General features: G+C 39.4%; 1 protein-coding gene across 2 annotated transcripts in view; it reads right to left on the bottom strand.

Moving 5' to 3' along the window:
• The window catches only part of IQGAP2 (IQ motif containing GTPase activating protein 2), a 219,493-nt gene that overhangs the window by 11,992 nt on the left and 187,716 nt on the right, over positions 1–19,785 (bottom strand). For both annotated transcript variants that reach the window (XM_074995443.1, XM_074995444.1), the window contains 8 exons: positions 19,485–19,648; positions 18,459–18,683; positions 17,108–17,248; positions 16,677–16,761; positions 14,438–14,670; positions 10,904–11,036; positions 7,464–7,566; positions 5,681–5,822 (listed from right to left, as the gene is read on the bottom strand). In XM_074995443.1, coding sequence (XP_074851544.1) covers positions 5,681–5,822; positions 7,464–7,566; positions 10,904–11,036; positions 14,438–14,670; positions 16,677–16,761; positions 17,108–17,248; positions 18,459–18,683; positions 19,485–19,648 — 1,226 coding nt within the window. The remainder of the gene's footprint in view (positions 1–5,680; positions 5,823–7,463; positions 7,567–10,903; positions 11,037–14,437; positions 14,671–16,676; positions 16,762–17,107; positions 17,249–18,458; positions 18,684–19,484; positions 19,649–19,785) is intronic.

The following is a 19,785-nucleotide window of genomic DNA, read 5'->3' as shown; positions in this document are numbered from 1 at the left end:
AAACCAAACAAGATGGGTGTCCTGCTGAGCTTGAGTCAAATTGTGGAGGTGGCGCTCCCTCCCTGGACTCCCACACAGACCTGGCCTAAGCCCATTGACTACTGCCTCCACAAATTATAGACAAACTACACCTACACCCAAGGGTCCCCTCTGAGATGGGCCCCTTAAGTCATCCCCACCCCATCCCCTCACTGGGTCCTGGAGTTCTGACAGCATGTTGAGGGGGACTCAAAAGGAAAAGGTTGAGAATTCCTGGACTAGATGATCTCTCTAGGTCTCCTCCAGTTCTATGACTTGATGACAGTAGCAAGTTTCTGTGCATGCTCCTGTTAAGGCAGCAAAGCTAGCCCATCAGCTGAACTAAGTGTGTTTTCATTTCTTTGAACAAAACACACACACACATTTAATTCTACATTTGGAAATCAGACAGCTTGTTGGAAATGATTAACAAAATCTTCACCTGTCATGCCAGACAACCTCTTAAAAAAATCCATCTTAGGTTCCTCAGATTCTTCTACACATATATTAAACTAAATGAAATGTGCAACTTAACAAGAGAATTTGTCAATTTTCATACTCTCATGCTACTTACATATCCACACTGCCAGCTTATCAGGTATGTACGAGCGCGAGTTTCCTTTTGACCTAGTTTCTAGGAATACTTAAGCACTGCATGTTCGTGAAATTCCAGAGACAAGAGGCAAGTTAAGGTCAACCGAGCTGAAGTTAGCGTTAGATACAATCAGCTACTTTTTGAGGGCTGGGTTCTTTCAGCACTGGAGAAGTGACTCAATTTCAGATGTATAGGGCCATTTTGTATAATAGTTAGATACGTTTTAAACTACAGGAGAACCCCAGTTATCCAACCTTCAATTAACCAATGCTGTTTTTTCAGACATGCTCCAGCACCTGGCTCCCATTATACAGCCCAGCAGCAGCCAGCCTGCTCTGCCAGCCCGCCAGGGCAGCATCCCCCACTGCAGGTAGTCCCTCTCCTCCAGCCTTGGGAAGCTGGTTCCATGGCAACCAGCCTTGCCAGGGCAGCAGGTTCCACTGTGGCATCTGGCCATGCGCAGCGAGTCCTGCTGAGGCAGCTGACCCTACCATAGCAGTCAGCCCCATGGCAGTGTGGTCTTGCTGGGACCACTGGCCCCACTAGGACAGCTGGTTCCACTGCTGTAGTTTACCAATAAAGAAATTGCCCTTTGGAGCAACGCAGCCGAGTGGCCTTAAGCAGCACAGTAGACCCCCCCGCCATTATCTGACCATCCTTTGGTCCTGTTTAGGTCAGATAAATAAGGATTTACTGTACAAAAATCCATTCTTGTACATTCAGCCGTATGCTCTTACAATACTGGTGGATCCAGTGTGTTCTAGTTTTCATGTCAGTTAGGAACTATTAAAAGAATCATGTGCTTCAATCGTTTACAGACTGAATGAATGCTGATCTATACATAATTTTACAGATTACAGTAGTTTACTGTCTTCTACTTCAGATACACCCGATGCTTTCTGCATCTATTTTTATATTACCTTTGCGTTTATTCATGAAAGCGAGTTAGAAGATTAGACCACACAAGAGACAGGATGTCAGTCAGGAGGGCAAAGTCAATGTTCACCGGGACAGATGGAGCATTACTGTTACAGAAGTTGGTCTGGGAGTCAAAGGTCTCCAACGTCACCAAAGAGCACGTTCAGTCTTACATTGGACAGTGACATCTGCTGCTCAAGCGAAGGCCTTGCAAAAAGACATCCATGACTTTCCAATCTCCTGATTGGATTATTGTACTTAAATTCAGCATAAAATTCAGCTGCTAATTTAGTACTGGCTGCTTGTAATGTACCCACTTCTAGCGGACATAAACTTGGAAGTGTTATCACAGCAGCTACCAGACGGCCCAACAAAGCAGGGGCCCTGTTGTGGTCGGCTCTGTACAAAGCGATATTGAAAAACAGGTTGAGAAGGGAAACTATCACTGCTGAACTGACTTGGCCAAGGTCACAGCAGGTGACTGACAAAGCAAGAAAGAGAATCCAGGCCTTATTCAGAAGGCAGTCTCCCACAAGGCAATGAAGAAACTAGTTTTATTTAAGCTCTGCGTGAACAAGTCTTTAGTACCTGGAACTTGTCAAAGAGGATACAAATTTATCATACTTCAGACACTCATGACATTTATCTTTGTTTTAAAAAGCTCCAGTTCCTCACTAGAGCTCCAGAAGAAGCTATTTCTCTAGAAGTAAGTTAGATACTTTGGGAAGTATATGCCCTAATTAGTGCACGTGTCTTTTCAATTTGTTAGAAGCCCAGTACTTCTACCCCTGCAGTACCGTTACAAGAAGTATACACGCCTGACACGTCATTTAACACTTACTGCCCAATTATGCACATAACCACAGATATTAATCCTCCCATTTATCACACACTTGACTATTTAACAAAAGCACCAATCGATATATTTTGAAACCGTCTCCCAAAATGATTTATAAAACCTACTTAGTCATGATTTGGTATTCAGAACAGCCGGCCAACTGACAGCTACCTAAACTCATTTACTATTAGACAGAGCCAATAAAGCTTGACAGTTTCTCTATGCTGCCATAAAAACGTACTAAAACCCTGTTTTGCAGGAGCCACATTCAGTGAGGATGTTTGAACGGGTATATGGCAAAACTGTTAGCTCTGATATGGTGAGGGAAGTTTCAGTTGACACACCAAAAAGTTGGCTAGCCTGTTTGCGTGTATTTTAAAATGTGCAAGAGTTACTGTATACACACCCTAACTCATTGATTATTTACAATTTAAACTGTATTTTAACACTGCACAATATCATTTTTTCCAAAAGCTCTTTAAAGATCAGATTAGCAGAAACTCAGAAAACACTTTCTAACAAATAGAGCAGGAACTACAGATACTGACAGACTGCAAGTGAGCAAAATGTAAGCTTCCATTTAAACAAAAGTCTTGACCATCAGTTCCACTTACAGGAGAAACTGGTTATACAAAAAAGACAAGGCAATGAGCAAAGACAAAAATTTAAATAAAATGGCAGCACTACAACATATTGCAACTATCACTGCTCACTTCAACTCCTTTACTCATCCTTCATCTCTACATTGTATATGGGCTAATCTATACTTATGGGAAGATCAGTCTTTCCAAGTTTGATTTTGCTGCTCCTGTTAAGATGTAGCAAAATTGACCTCTCTGGGCTTTGCTGTTGACCCCTGTACTCCATGCTACCATGTCGAACAATGTATGTCGATGCAAGACATTTGAGCCCTGGACTAAACTAGGGAAGAAAGTTGACTAATACGTCAATTCTAGCTCCGCTAATGGCATAGCTAGAATTGTGTATTGAACTAGACTTTTGTCCCTAGTGTAGATCTAGCCTAAGTTACCCAGCTGTCAGACTGATGTCATAAATACAGAAATGGATTGAGATTATTTTATATTCTTACCTAGTGGATTTTGCATTAAAACTACAGAAATGATGCAAATAGCTTTATATCCAACTACATATGGAAAGTTACCCCAAAAGGACCCAGGAGTGTTTGAAAGTTTTATTTCAGCTCAATAAGCATGCATAACTGCTACACTGATGGCAAGCCAAACCCTTTCCTTTTCATTTAATCTATTTTCTGGACCATAAAACCTGATGATCACTATGTGGGAAATTCTAGAGAAAGTTCTCTCTACCAGATAAATTGAAAAATTTGTTTAGGGAAAACATGATTAAAGTCAGGAATTGCAAGTAGAGTATGCGCTTGCAATTTCCAACATTGCAGTAAAGTGACTTTCTTCCAAAGTAAAGCTTCAGTTGCCAGTCCATAAAACTAAATTATTTCCAGATTCAATAAGTACATTAAAATATCAGTATTCGATAGAGAGATTTTCTAGCTGCATTACTGACCTGTGTAGAATCTGAGGTTTCGTATTAAAAACTTCCTCGCCAGCCCACAGTGAAGACAAGTGTGAAAACAGCAGTTTTAGAAGAGAACTTGCATTCATTTTCAACAGCAAAAAAGACATACTGAACAATTCCTAATTCACAGGTTGCATGTGAATATATACAGTGAAATAGGGGTAAGATTAACAAATAAATAGCTATAATGATCTTTTGATATAATGCAGCTGAGAGGACCATAACACCCTGTACAATTACTAGGTTCAACAAACATTAAATATTTGCCATTAGGGGAAGTAAGGCAAACTTGCGTCTGCCTGTAAGTCTAGACAACTCTCCCTGAATTATGTAAAAGCGCATACATTAGCATAGTAACTATTTTACAGTGTGCAGTAAACATAGGTAGCGCTAACATCATTAAAAGCTAAAAATATTGATGTTTTACAAAGCTTGTTTCAGACTTTTGATGGCCTCTGTAAAATGTGCCGGTGGTTTTTCTGAGAGCCACATAATGAGCTTGCTATGTAAGTTTAATACATCTGAAAGGTGATCAGTTCTAATGCACACGTAGGTGGTAAAGTTCTTAAATTTTTCATTAAAAAACAACAGCTTAATTATCTGTTACAATGGTAAAGATATTACAAACTGGAAAAGAGCCCAAGCCACTGCTGGCAAAAGGCATCAATTACTCCTGAAAAACAAGTTAAACCTTTGTGTGAAGCACATGAGCAATAATAAAACAGATCCTTCATAACACAAGAAAATGTACACAGAACTAAACTCTTATGAGGAAAAGCTGTCCTAACACGTCAAACTTCAGAACACCACTAAAGCTTCTAATGTTCCTCTTCATTCAATGAAATCTAGCCAAACCAAGCCTTTAAGCATTAAAAGGACATTTCAGCACCTCCTCTGCCAATTCCCCACAACAGGAGGTAAGGCATGATGAACTACATACACAATCTAATTATATACATATCTTACTCTTGTATTCATGCTTTAAATTGCTCTCACCATTCCCCTCTTTCCAGGTCACACTTCACTCAAGACATGACTATTGCGCCATAAGCAACAGTTCAGATGTGGTCTCATTAAATGCATTTGTGATTTCCTGATCTAAATGTGTCCTCCCCCCCCACCCCAGCGACCCCGAATACCATTATTGCTGTTAATATAAATCACAGGTGCTCAGCACCTCTGAAATTCAAGAAGTCTATCTGGGTGTTTAAATAAGGAATTGGAGCTGGAATTTTCATATGCCTAAGTGACTTAGAAGCACCAATCCGATTCACTACCAAGAGGATTTGTGAGCTAAAGTAACTTTGGTGCTTTTGACAAACCAAGTTTGACAACATTGATTTAAGTCTTTACTAGCTGTGGAGTTTTGCCAGAATTGTATCCCAAACTCTTAGGGGGCAAATTTCATGCTCACTCTGGACCTAAGTGTTGATTATAACACTATTTTTGACCTCTGTGATGCCAACGAGTCTGTACAAGGTAGAAGCGAGCACAGAGTTTGGCTACTGGCTAGCAAAGGATCAGACTGTCCTTACATCCTCAAAAAGGCTAAAGCTATGGACTTAATTCTTTGTCGACTACCAGTCGACTGAATGGTTGTGGAAGACGTGGTGGTCCAAAATGCTAGTGTGTTTGTTGGAATTTTTAAAAACAGTAATTATGAACCTGAAACAAAAAAGGTAGCTCACATTCCTGGTATTTTTTTTATTTAAAAATATGCCGCCCCCAAAGATAGATCTCTTATGAACAAACCGTACTTTATCATCAGTCCTTTGATATCTTGATCTTCACCTTCCTGTAGCTCATACTTGCTGGTCAAAGATAGTGAAATCTCGGTCTTTGCAAGCTGACTCAATGTGTTTTCCTTGTTAGGATCATTTGGATCAACAGCTCCTTCCCCTGTTGGAAGAAATATGGCTCTTACTCTGCCAGTTCACTGACTTGTGATGTGAACTGGTGCAAGAATCCAGAACACTGGGAAACATCAAGGAAAGAGAAAACCATTTCATAGATCTCTCAACATGTACTACACCTAGACAGAACAATGTTTAATTCAAGCCTCAACTCCCTCAGCTTTCATAAAATTGGCCACACCTTCACACTTTCTTTAATACGTTTGTTCTGATGGTCCATCCATCTAACTCCAACCAGCAATCTTAACGTTTTCATTTCCAGTGTATTTAGTATCTGCTCCTGTCTCCTTTTCAGTGCTGAGCATTCAGAGCTATAAAAAAGTGCGGGCCTAATAATTATGTTATAGATCTTACTTTTCTATTTGATAGACATCCTCCTACTACAGACCACTGTGCTTGAACTAAATGGAGAGAAAATGTTCCCGTTCTGCTTGTATGTTTGTTGTTGAGTTTACTGTTTCTCTGTACTCTTGAAAGTAGAGAGCTTCTGTAACCTTTGCTAGTGGCTGCCCCTCACCCCCAGCTTTATAGTCTTTGTGCCTTCCTGAACGTTATCACAAAAATCAGATGAATTTCTGCTGATTTTCATGCCCTTTCTTTCTATATGCTCACATTTCACTAAACTTCCCACTTCCTCTCTGTTCTCCCACAAGCATTACGACATCTGCAAACACCAAGTGTTAGCGTGCCACTGCACCTTTTCTGAAAGCACAGCAAGTGCCAGGGTAAACAAGGAGAGGCTTGGTGCAGAGCGTCTCTGTGCACTCTGACTCTCACAGAAACAGTTTAGTTTCTTCACAAATTTTCTGAACTGTGGCAGCAGCACCTCATCCATGTCCTGCACAAGTCTGAATCAGTTTCTGTTTTAAACTATAGGACTTTTCCCAGAAGATGCCTTCAAGATCTTTTGTCTGTTTTTCCATAAGCAACTGGAATATAAAGATAGCATCCCTTGTTGATGGCGTGGCATAAATCCAACATCAGCGCTGCTGAGTTACTTCTCTTTATAGCCCTTTATCAATAATCAAACTGAATTTGCTTTTAGAAAATTTTCCCATATGGTTATCGGTGTGTCATGCTGTGTGTCTCACTATGCCATAGATGACTACTACTCAGAATTAAACTCCGCCTGTTTCTATGGAAGTTTGGTTTCCATAGTCCTTTCTACCCACTTTCACACACTCAGTTACGTTATTTAACTAGATGATTGTGCTCTAAGTTCCAGACAGCTTTGTTTCTGCTGAAATTACTGACTTTGGAGAATTAAAGGATATTATTATGCTCCAGAATAAAATACCCACTGAGATGGAAGTAGTTCACACATCACGTAAGAGCACAAAAATGGTCATACGGGGTCAGATCAAAGATCCACCTAGCCCAGTATCCTGTCTTTTGACAGCGGCCAATAAAGAGATACTGCTGACATGGAGAAATAAGTCTCTTTTCATTCTCATTTTAGAATATCTTCTCAGTTATAAGAGTTGCAAAAATCATTTTAGGAAAAAAAGTCTTAAATTCTGCAAAGGTAGAAGAGGCCAAACAAACAGCTCAGATGCCTGTTTGGGGCCAGTCCCAGGAAAACAATAACCAACAGGCCAAAAAAGGAGAAAGGAAAACAAAAACTTACCAAGGAAAGACTCTACATCTGGAACAGACCCCAGCCCCTCCAGCAATTCATTCAGTAGGTCATTCTGGTCAGGTGCAATGGCATCCTGGTGTTCTAACAACAGCTAGATATAAGTGCAAATAAAATGGTTGTAGTGAAAGCATTGAAAATACTCCATTTCTCTAAATGGAGAGCTACACTCAAAAACAATGTCCAAAATAGTCTTCAAAAGACCCAGGGAGTTTGCAACATGAACACAGAATATGGAGGACAAAAGGAAAGAAAGTAGTTTACACTAGGATGTTGTTCCAAAGACTGTTAGTTCTATTTGCCAATGTGCTGGTGGGCTCATCTTTGGGTCAATATTAGAATGTCAGCAAATGTACCTACATCGAAGGGAGCAAGTCCTCAAAATATTAACACACAAAGGGGAAAGCTCTAAGGATAGGCTGCACAGCACAGTTACTTTGAAACAGCAGCAGTTATTTCTAAATAACTATGTCAGTGTCTACCTAAAGCAAATGCTATTTTGGAATAAATTTAGAATAGTGGCCATCTGGTTTTGAAATTGGTAACTCATTTCATGAGGAACACCACTCATTTAGAAATAGGTGCTATTAAGACAGGGAATAGCTCCTATTTCAAAATAAGGCGCAGTGTGTCCAATGGCTGTATTTCAAAATACGTTTGGCATGCGTAGAGGCTAAGTGCTATTTTGAAATGCAGTTGTGTGTAACAATGTTATTTCAAAATAAACTATTTTGAAATAGCTATTCCAGAATAAGGCTGCTGTGTAGACAACCCCAACATAGCAGCTGCTTAAACAATTAATATCTCTACAGAGAATCAGAACTGGCACTTCACTTGAGTTCTATCAGATGCCACAGATTTCTGACTCCTGCGGTATCAATGTGGTACTTTTCAAATGGACCAAGTTCACTTTTAATAATCAAAAATTTAGTACAGGTTGAACTGATCTAATCTGGAACTCTTGTCCAGCAAACTCCATAATCTGGCATGATTTAGTTAGCCAGGTAACCACTTATGGGTGTTGCCAAGTTTCCAGTGGTCCCATCAAGTTTTTGTTGGTTTGTTTGTTTTAATACAGCCACCAGTCCTGGCTCTCAGTGTTCTGTGCTGTGATTTACCTCTAGTTTACTCCTAAATGTCTTATAAGAGTTCTGCAAGCAGTGGAAGTGATGCTAAAGTGCTAGAAAATATTGACCTTCTGTTGTCCAGCAACTTTTCTCATCTGGCACCAGTCAGGGCCTGAGCATGCCAGATGAGAGAGATTGAACCTGTATTATGTTTCTATTGGCAGAATCAGTGATTTTAATGGCACCGAGACAACAGGAAATACAAAAACTCTCTATTAGTAGAGCTTGTATTACAAATGTGCGTGCCTTGAAGCAGGAAGAACTGTACAAAGCCTCTGAGAACAAACTTATAAATATATTCTGAAATAGGCTGAAGAATGAGTTTCCTGTAATTAGGCTGCTCATTTCTGTACCCATCACTAGTATTTACTTCAAGAAGTAAGTGGCATTGTGCAGAGTTTGGTAGTCTGCAAGGACTATTTTCACATTAACAGGATTTTTAGTATGGGTGTCTGTTATAAGGTTAGGATACCCAGAGCCACCAATTTAAATTGAATTTAAATACATGTTGAGTAAATATATGCTATGCTATATGCTCTGATAGTTTAAAGAGTCTAAACCTATTAAAATCAAAAGTTGTGTTCACTGAATGTACAGGCAGCCAAAACAAGTCATATCTGGCAAATCAAGGCACATTAAATATTCTGGGTGGGACATTCAAAGACATAAATGGACATTTGGTGCATAGCTTAACATTTCGCTTTTGACAATCTTCCCCTCAGCCTCATCTCAGCAACAGCCCTCGTGTTACTTATGTAGTATATGAATACAGTGAAGCTGCAAATTAAAGATATACAAAATGTACGCTCTAAATACAAAGCTGATTTGTTTCAAATCTTTTTTTCCTTACACATGTGGACTACATGAAATCTTGGAAGAAAAAGACCCTCCCCCTTTGACTATGTGTTCTACTACATGACAAATAATTACACAAAAACATTGTTAATCCTGATTAACTATACCACACACACTAAACCAGGATTCTATAAAAAGTGACAAATGAGGAATTCCTCTTAAGCATTTGCACCAACTGAAATTCAGCCTTTAAATCACAAACTTAATGGCTGAATATAAGGCTAGACAGCTGCATGAAGCAAGTTAAGCGTTAGACAGGAACTAAACAAATGCACCCTAAATTCAAACTTGAGTAGCAGTTGTCTTTAATTTAGCAAATACTATGCTTGCTGGTAGACTAAGCCATTAGTTCATGCATGAGTAAGGCTGATTTTTAACTCACTGTCCTGGAAGTTCAGTAGTCTGTATTTAAAAAAAAAAAAAAACACACCCAGGATTTAACATTTCTGGGGTACCCAAGTTAGTGGATGACTGGTAGGACACCAGCTGTGGAAGGACCATATGGTATACATTTAAATTATGTCCTAGTGAATCTGACAAAGTACAGTTCTGCATTTCATTTGTTCCTTATCCAGAACAAACATTTTCAGGATACCACTGTCCCCTAAATCACACACTTACATCTGCTTCCAGCCAAACACATGATGGAATACCAAAGTCATGAACTATACAAGATTTCACTTTATCTCAAAGTCACACTACCTCTTAAACACAAGTCTCCTTCCTTACCAAGAGGAAATTTGTAATTCAAACAAACAATGGTCACCAATAGTAGATACCAATAAGACATTCTACATTTTTTCCTGTCAGTTAATGCGCTGAACACAAAAACATTTTATGGACTGATTCTTATTTTGGTTAGCATTGTGGTTTCAAACCATTCTTTCCCGTTTCTACTGGGGCGAAGAGAGGATGGAAATGCATTCTCTCCTGTGACAAAAACACCACAAATTACGATAAATGTTAAGAAAAGTTTGGTTCTAAGATTATCCTAGCTACCTGGATATGGAGGTGATCTGAAAGGAAGAGTGAAGGAATTCCCTCATGAAATTTTAGGAAAGGCCCTATAGATCACCAGTTATTTTGAGCAATTTTTCCATAAAAATCACATCACATCACCAAAAAGGTGTTGAGAGAAACTTTCCAAGAAAAGAACAAAACAGTAAAACTTGGGCCTCTCCAGTCCAGCATCCTCAGGACCTCAATGATCCTGAATGAGAGAACTTGCCAGACCAGAGAAGGTCGCTCCCAGCCTGACTCCCAGCCTCAGGCTCTCTTGTCACTCGACCCTGGTGCATTAATTGGCACTCTCTGGTCCAGGAATATCCATGTTCCTCCACAACCATGGATGTTGCTAGACCAGAGAGGCCTAGTTTAAGAGGTTTACCTTCTAGCTGTTTAAAAATCAGTATCCTTTTCTCATTAGCGAAGTTCTTTCCATCCACTTACTGAATGGGTATTGATGATTTCTTCAATGGAGATGTATATGACAGGTTTGCTCAGGGTTACCATGTCAGAGTACTCATCAATATTGAATTTCTCCTCTGGCTCAGGAACATCACATGCGGTCTGAAAAAAATTCCTAAGAAAGTGGCAAGATGAGAAAGCCAAGTTAAATAATTACACAAGAATGAAGACCTGTTTTACCTCACTCCAGATAATTGGAATAAGCTTGTTTGAAATTCAAGTTGTGACTAATTCTACTACAGTCTAGTCAATCTACATAGGAGTGCCAGGGTACAAAGTGTAAGCAGCATGTGACAAAGTAAATAGGAGTGCTCAAATGTTACCTGTCCCTTGATAAAAACAGCAGGTTTTTCTTCCAAAATAAGGTTTTCCCCTTTCAGCTACAAAGTTGCACTCAAGAATCATTTGGCAGCTCTTTTCAATGTTCAAAGGGACCTAGTCTACAATGTAGATTAAAAATAATCCTCCAGAAAATATGGAGAGAAGGTGCTTTGCATAAATGTTTGCCTCACTATATGTAAACACAACAACTCATAATATTAGTAGCTGTGATTAAATCACATGCTCTCTTAAACTGCCTGCAAGTTAAAGTAGTGTAGCTTGAATGAATCAACCATAAAGCAGAAAGAAAGTTGGGTAAATCAGGCTCAACAGGTAGCGACTGATGCCCAGTTTGCAACCAGTAACAAATGGAATGCCTGAGGAGTCAGTCCTAGAGCTGCTTTTGTTTTACATACTCATTAATGATCTGGATGAGTTGGTTTGCACCCTCAGCAAGTTTGCAGATGACACCAAGATGTTCAGGGAGGTGAATATTCTGGAGAGTAGGGACAGGGTCCAGAGTCCAGTAGATATGCTGGAGGGTAGGGAAAGCATAGAGTCTAGACCAGTGGTACATGAAAGGTTTTCAAGGGCTACCTGGCAGAAAATAAGTTACTAAAAATCAGGAGCTAAGCACTGGGACAGCACTGGGAGAGGGGATATGCTGATCAAGACAAAGTGCTGAAAGGGCAGATGTTCTAAATTGGGAAACAGTGGTGTAGACAAACTGGAGGACTGCATCAAAAGTAATCTGCTGAGGTTCAACAATGAAAGACACAGACCTGCACTTAGGACAGAAGAATTGCAAGCACCGTTAAAGGCTAGGCAGCAGATCTGTAGAAACGAACGTGAGGATTACAATGGACAAGAAGCTAGATATGAGTTAACAGTATGCCCTAGTTGCCTATTTGGCACTGATGAGGCCACATCTGGAGTAGCGTGTCAAGTTTTGTTACCTTCACTACATACGGATGATTGGCGCGCACGACTAAAGAGGAGAGGCTGAGGGAACTGGGCTTATTTAGTTGGCAGAATTGAAGACTGAGGCAGGATTTGACTGTAACCTTCACCTATCTGAAGGGGAGTTCCAAAGAGACCAGAGCTCGCTTATTCTGAGCAGTGGCAGATGACAGAACAAGACTCAATAGTTTCAAATTGCAGCTTGGAGAGCTAGGCTAGATATTAGGAAAACTTTCACTAGGAAGGTGGTGAATCACTGGAAGGAGTTACCTGAGGAGTTGAAATATCTATTCTTAGGAGGTTTTAAAGCCTAGGCTTGACAAAGCCCCAGCAGAAATGATTTAGTTGGGTTTGGCCCTGCGTTAAGTAAGGGGTTGGATGACCTCTTGATGTATTTTACAACCCTATTCATCTAGGATTTTAAAATCATAAATATCCAGTCTGCACAACCGAAGGCAGTCAGATATGTTAAATGTAAACATTTAAAATCCCAGCATCACTCCATTGAAATGCTTATCTGTTAAGTGCTCAGGACCAATGTGCAAAATACAAGGATTTCTAGAGAGATTATGGGATTATTCACAGTGTAAGAATACTGAACAAAAAATAGTGTTCATGGTAGCTAAGAAACGTAGTGACCAGATAATGGAAATCTCTCTCATCTGATGTAGTAAAAGAGCAGATTCCCAAAATCTCAGTTAGCATCTCTTCAGAGACTTATCACCAGTTTTCAAAAAATGTTGAAATCAAATGGACATATGCGATTCTTCTTTTTGTGATGATCAGAGCCAAACTAAACACAACAAGCAGGTCTTCCTCCTCTGCTTTTGTTATTAATAAATGAAATGAATAAACTTTAGTATCCTTGCTGACACATGGCCTCTAAGTTAAGGTTATATGTTGTCCTCTAATTTTTTTCATACGGAGGAGACCCTTCCAAAAGCAATAATTAATGTACATTTCAAATGTTCTGCTAACTCCATGATCATGAAATTATCATAACCACCCTACAAATGTTACACGGTAAGAAGCATAAATTTGAAACTGCTTCCTTGCAGCACAGAATGTCTGGATTTTCCCAAGACACTTTTAGCAAAATATTTAAAATATATCATTTCCTTCAACTGTCTCTCAACTGAGAGAAAGAAAAAAAAACCACAGCTCTTCCTGGCCAGGAAATAGTTGTGTCAGTCTGGCTGAGAATACTCTCCTGTCAAGGTAAATGATCTTACTTAAGCAAAAATGTGTGTTATACAATGAAATGCTCCATTAGACTCATTACTTCAATTTGCATTAAAAATTCTTAATTGGATGACTGAATACTGATGGCCAATACCAAAATTACTTGCTAAACTGTGTTTCTCAAATTTTATTTGGCCACAGAACCCTTTTAAACTTGAAAGAATTTCGCAGAACCCCATTCCTAGGCTCTACCCCTCTTGGCCCCCAAACCTGCCCCCCGCCCCATCTCCAGTCTTTACCCATCTCAGCCCCCATCTCCAAGCTTTACTCCCATTCCACAACCCCCCACCCCATCTCCAGGCTTAACCTCTCTCAGCCTCAAACCCACCCCCTCATCTCCCCAGGATTAACCCACCTCAGTCCCAAACTGGTCCCCAGGACTAACCCATCTGTGGCGCTGGCTAGGGAGCCTGTCAGGCAGCCATGTGTGCTCAGCAGAAGGAAGGCTGGTGTGGACGTGTTCTGCTGGTGGGGGTGAACTGGGCCACACTCACCGGAGGGGTACTGGCTGCTGGGGTGGCGGGTGAGTGAGGGGCTCTCTGCAGCTCCCTGCCCTGCTGCCACTGAAATGACAGAACTGAACTCAGTTGGTTTAATGGCTGGATCACTCCCACTGCCCTGCCAGCCATTAAACCAAGTTATATTTACTTCTACTGTGTCAGTGGTGGCAGGGCAGGGAGCTGCAGAGGAGTCAGTTATCGTAATGGAATTTCCCTGCAGAACCCTTATTAGCCCTTTGTGGAACTCCGGGGTTCCATGGAACACCATTTGGGAAATGCTGTGCTAGACAATAGTACAAAACTGGAAATAGTGCATGTTATTTTTCCCTTTACAGAGCAAGGCAGAACAGGATCTCTGAATAAAAAGGATTAATTTTTAGCTCACACCCACATTAAAGATTTTACGCAATTATAGTCCAGTAAATAGATTAGGTTACCTCATCTACCCCTGTACAGTTTGCATTATATACACACTTGCATGAACTTTTCATACCTGAACTTCTGGTACGTCTGCGACAGGTAAGTATTCATAGATGAAAGATGTGCACTCTCTCCTTCGAAGAGTTTGTTAGAAGCAGCATGCTGAAGGACTTTTGCCACACAACCTAGATTCCTCCTCTGGTCAGAGTGTATCTGACCTCCAGCTGTCATGTCAATTATATCAAAACCATCAGGAGCAACAATGGCTGGATTCATGTAGCGATAGTATAGGAGGTTTCCAACAATCTAAAGGAGAAATACTTTTGAGATTTTTTTCCTCACCCTTATTACATTCTTAGAAAGCCCAGCAAAAGACTGCACATTTCCCAGTTTAGACTTAAAACATCAAATAAGAGGTGGTAGAGAGAGATCTGTGAAAATCTAACTGGAAAATCTAGTGATCCCACAGAGAAAAATTTGTCCCTTTGCTCCCCCACCCCCTTTCTGTCAGCTGTCTCACAAAAGCTCATCACCTAATAAATTATTTTGTTATTCTTTAAGATGTTACATGACTGCTATTTTTTGTGAAGATACAGACAAACAGCTACCTCTGGTTTTAAAAAAAAAAAAAGGTCACAGGAAAGGAGTTTTCCCCCTTCAAAATTCTGATGAGAAAAAAAACTCTTGGTCAGTTCTAATTTTTAGAAAAGTCACATTAAAAAATATTTAAACAGCTGATTTTTGCATGCACATGTTGAGGTATTCTATATCCCCCTCTCACTCAAATAACATTTCCATTACTATCTGGTTTCAACTGAGTCAGATACACTGAGGATAGAAGTTTGTAAAATTACTACTTCCTATCTTACCTACGCTTAGCTTAGCAGGAAGTGCAGAGAGAATAAAAGTTAGTTTATACAATTTAACTCCAAAAATAAGAGGTTCCATTCACTTTGACCTGGCTCTAATCTTTATTTCCATCTCAAATGTTTTAGTGAAGTGTTTTAATTTAAAAAAAAAAAAAAAAAAAAAAAAAAAAAAAGTAAGCCTTGCTGATAAATTTTACTCTTATTAATGAGAGCTGGCCAGGAAACAGTCTTCCTGCCCTGTGAATGGGATATCTGGATTCATGTTCATACTCTGCCCAATTTGGAGCAGGGACTTCAATCAATCTCCCAAAACCTGAATAAATGCTTTACCCACTTGGCTATTGGTTGGTTTTGAGAAAGTGCCTCCTCTGTTATGGTAGAGTACCTGGTACTATGCTGACACAAGGAGATTAACTCTTGAGTCTCTGCTGCTTACTTCCGTTGGCAGCCTGCTACAGCTCATGCCCCATCACTCAGTAGAAAGTGTGGGTTTTGAATTTACACATTTTTCAGATGAACTGGGCTGGTCAGTGGGTGCCTTCTGGTGAAAATCAGTTTACCACCCAAAGTTAGTTGTCAGAAGTTTAAAAACTAGGTAAATTTATAGCGATTCCCAGGCACTGTGGTGATAGGCACCAAAGAAATTCCCGTAAATAGCATTTACTGCAACCAATATTAACTGTAGTTTATTACCTAACAGCTGAGATTTAAATCAAAATGGTTCTGGACAAAGACAAATAATGCTTCTTGCAGGATATTAAAATAAAATCTTCAAACTAAATCTACATCCATTACAATTCAATTTTTTAAAATGCAACACTGATATTGACAACTGTACTGAGAAGCAAAACATATCTAATTAAAGTATGATGCAAGCCCTGTAGTAGTTTGGAAGGCATGCCCAATGACATCATTCTGCCTTCTGCAGAATACAGTGGTTCTGAAGATTAAGGGAAGGGCACCATGCCAAAAGCATTCTGTATCCCTTGACAGCACCCATGGTTCAATATAGACAGATGTCATATTCCCACAACTTTTACAAGCATCTGCCCAATTTTATAAAAATATTAAAAACCATGGAGGCAATTTGTGCTAAGTATTCTCATTTCACCTCAGCAGAGTTAACATTGCAACAGTCATGTTCTACATGAAAGACCACTACTGGAGCAAAATCAGGCAAATACTTCTAGCTTCCTACAAAAGAACCACTGAGATGATTTTCAACTGTCCTGGCCAACCGACTTCTGAGTGCTGCAAATGCTTAGAATCACCGATTATATTTTCTTAGTCAGGTAATATTTATGCATTAATTCCTCTCTTCACCCCCAGAAATGTCTATGAAAATACAAATATTAACAATTCCTTAGAAAGCTCATATGCAATAAATCTTGCTTTTGGCAAATGCAAAAAGAACAAGCTGACAGATTACCCTCACAAATCTACCTTTAATAGTTCATCTTCTGTTGCATCTGGGAATTTTTCATGGAGTGAATTCTTCAGAACTTTGGCTATATACCTCATTCCATAACTACATATAGAACAGAACAGATGAAAAAAGGAAAATAATGGAAAGACTTAGATGAGACAAATTATTTGATTCAAATCAAGATACTTCATTTTCACCACGGACTAACCACTTAACACAAAACGATAATGGACAAAAAAAGCCATCAAATGATTTAACATTACAGATGATCAGTAGATGCATCATATTTGAAATATCTGATTGGAGGAATTGCTCCCTCTGCTGGGCAACTGATATTATAAAAGCATGTTTCATAGACAGGCATCCCAACTATCTTTGGATATTTATACAGAATAAGTGTTATTGTACAAATTAACTGGGGCTACCCAATTCATAATTTGGCACTTACGGCATCATACTGAGAGACGAGAATATGGACACAAGGACTTTATCAGTTACCGCTCTCAGGCTCTGAATGGAAGACTCCAGTCTATTTACCACTTCTGGATGTTCTAATGCTTGTTCTGTTGTTACATCATATGGTAATTTACTGCAAATGCAAGAGAGGTATTTATTAGGCTAAGTAAACTGCATACAACATCCATATTCATTTAAAACTCAGTTTATTTAAAGAGCTGAGACTATATAGCATTATTTCAAATATTTCAGAGAACTTCTGAAGAGACTTAATACAACCAATTCTTCAAACACATTTAAAAAAAAAACAAAAAACCAAAAAACCCCCCTGAGCCTCAGTAGTATTATCAATTATTTTTAAATGAAAAAAAATCCACAAGTGATATAAACTGCTTCTGGAAGATACAAGAAGGAAAACATATCAGGGCCTAGCAACTCTCTGACATGGGTGCCAAGTGAGTCAGGAGCTCAGCCCCACCCCTTCTCCCACATGCAGCTGGGAGCCTGTTCAAAGCCTGCTGCCTGGGGATTAATAGAAGATCAGCTAATGCTACCAACCAGCACCTAAACAGTAAAGCTCTGCATCTTACTTTATTAATGACGCTGTTGCAAGTAGGACTAATAGTAACTTTTAATAAGTATCACCAGCACTCGGACTGCACATAGAAATCAAAAGGTCACATTTTGGCACTCTGCCTCAGAAAGGTGCAGATATTCTTGTGTGAAGGTTGTCTTGTGTGCTAGTTTATACCCGAGACAACAGGTGGTTCAGAAGTTAGGGCATTAGCTCGGAACCTGGGAAACATTATTCCATTCCTTGCTCAGTCAGACCTTCCTTGTGACCTTGGGCAAGTCAGTCTTCATGCCTCAGGTTCCCACAGCTAAAATCCTCACAGCGGTGTTGCGAGGTGCTCATATGTTAGAGTGACGGTGTATTTAAGATGAAGTGTTCTAGGCTGGCGTGTCATTGGGATTCCCATCCTTCAGTCAGAGCTACAAGCATTTGCTCTCTGTGCCAATGCAAAGCTCTTTTGAAATCAAAGAAGGCCCTGTAATAGTGCTTAAGTCCAGGTTAGCAGATTTGATTGCAGGATTTAGGTGAAAGTTTGTAAGCTACTTTATGGAGACCTCCACTATACTATAAAATAATCATAGTAAGAATGTATTTTTTGCTATGTATTTGTGTCTTGTCGTATTACACTGGACAGAGGATAACAGGCACACCCCCTAGATGCTTGTGGATGAGACAAAAAAAATCTTCATCCAAAGAGGAAAGGGTCTGATATGCAGAACCACTTAAACATTAACAGAATGAAAATGAACTATTCTATTTTCTCACTTACCTGGCCTCTCCAGTCTGCATTTCTAGCTGGTTTACCCATGCCTTGTATACTTCCACAGGGCTGGTGTTGATGATGAGGGATTTGTCGTCCATTATTTCCTTCACCACTGGAGCCAACAGCTGACGCAAAGTGTTCTGTCCACGAGCACCTCTATTAAAGCTGACAACCATCTTAATGACAGTAGGGTTTCCAGTGACTATATCCTGTATCTGGTCTACTTTGGAACTGCATTAAAAACAAAATACTTAACTGAACTGCAAAATAATTTTCGGAATATTTTTTGTAAACAAGTTTGAAAGGTTAAAAAAATTGCCCAGTGCTTAACTGGTTCTGTATGAATTACAAATTAATACAAATCCTCCAGTTTATGGTTTTTATATAGAAATATTTAGTTGAACAAAATCACTCATCTATGAACTGTAATAAAGATTAAAATGTAGAACAGTGATTGACAGAAATTCATATTTATAACTGGTACCTGATTTAGGTCCAGTTTGGGAACTAGTTAAGCATATGCCTTCGGTGCTTTGTTAATATGAGCCTTATTGATTACAATCTATCACAGAACAATCCCTGTGCTTATAAAAAAGCAGACTTGCAGCACTTCAAAAACTAAAAATAATTTATTAGGTTATGAGCATTTGTGAAACAGACCCTCTTCTTCAGATCTGGAAATTCTGATCTCCCTCTGTTTATGACAGACACACACTTACAAATTACTTTGTGAAAATAAATAAGTGTTCTGAAATAACTTCCCATTGAAGCAAAAATCAGTAAACAAAGCTGCTAAAACAGTTGCATTTTTAGTACAAGTTTAATATTATGCAGCCTTTGCTTCTCTACCAGAGAGACACACTCCCTGAACCTAAAGGTTAAAAACCATTTATAATTCTCGGTCAAAATTTAGTATTGAGTCCCACTGATATGCCATTTTAGTTTCCCCACCAAAAAATATACAATACAATATGAAATGCAAACAGATAACCTATCTTCAGAGGAATGGGGGGTTCTAATCAATGTACACACTTTATCTCCTCTTCTAGGGCAGTTTTAAAAAGCTTGAGAAGCAGGTATTCTTCACGCTGATTGGAGGCAAAGTTGTACAAGGTAAAAATGACTGTATCCATGAACTTTGTTGACTTGTTCTGTGGCATCTGGAAAATCAGCTTAGCCAGATACATGGGATTAGTCTAGAAAAGAAACAAGGGTGATTTGCGTACTTCTAAAAAGGATAAAAAATTGTCCCACCAACTTCACAGTCCATAAGATGTCTGCTCACCTTTGAATGGACATATACGACTCCCATTAACACTAATGTAAGTTGCTT

This window comes from Carettochelys insculpta, chromosome 5 (assembly GCF_033958435.1).
Source record: "Carettochelys insculpta isolate YL-2023 chromosome 5, ASM3395843v1, whole genome shotgun sequence".
Taxonomy (NCBI): Eukaryota; Metazoa; Chordata; order Testudines; family Carettochelyidae; genus Carettochelys; species Carettochelys insculpta.
This window is presented reverse-complemented; position numbering and strand designations above follow the sequence as displayed.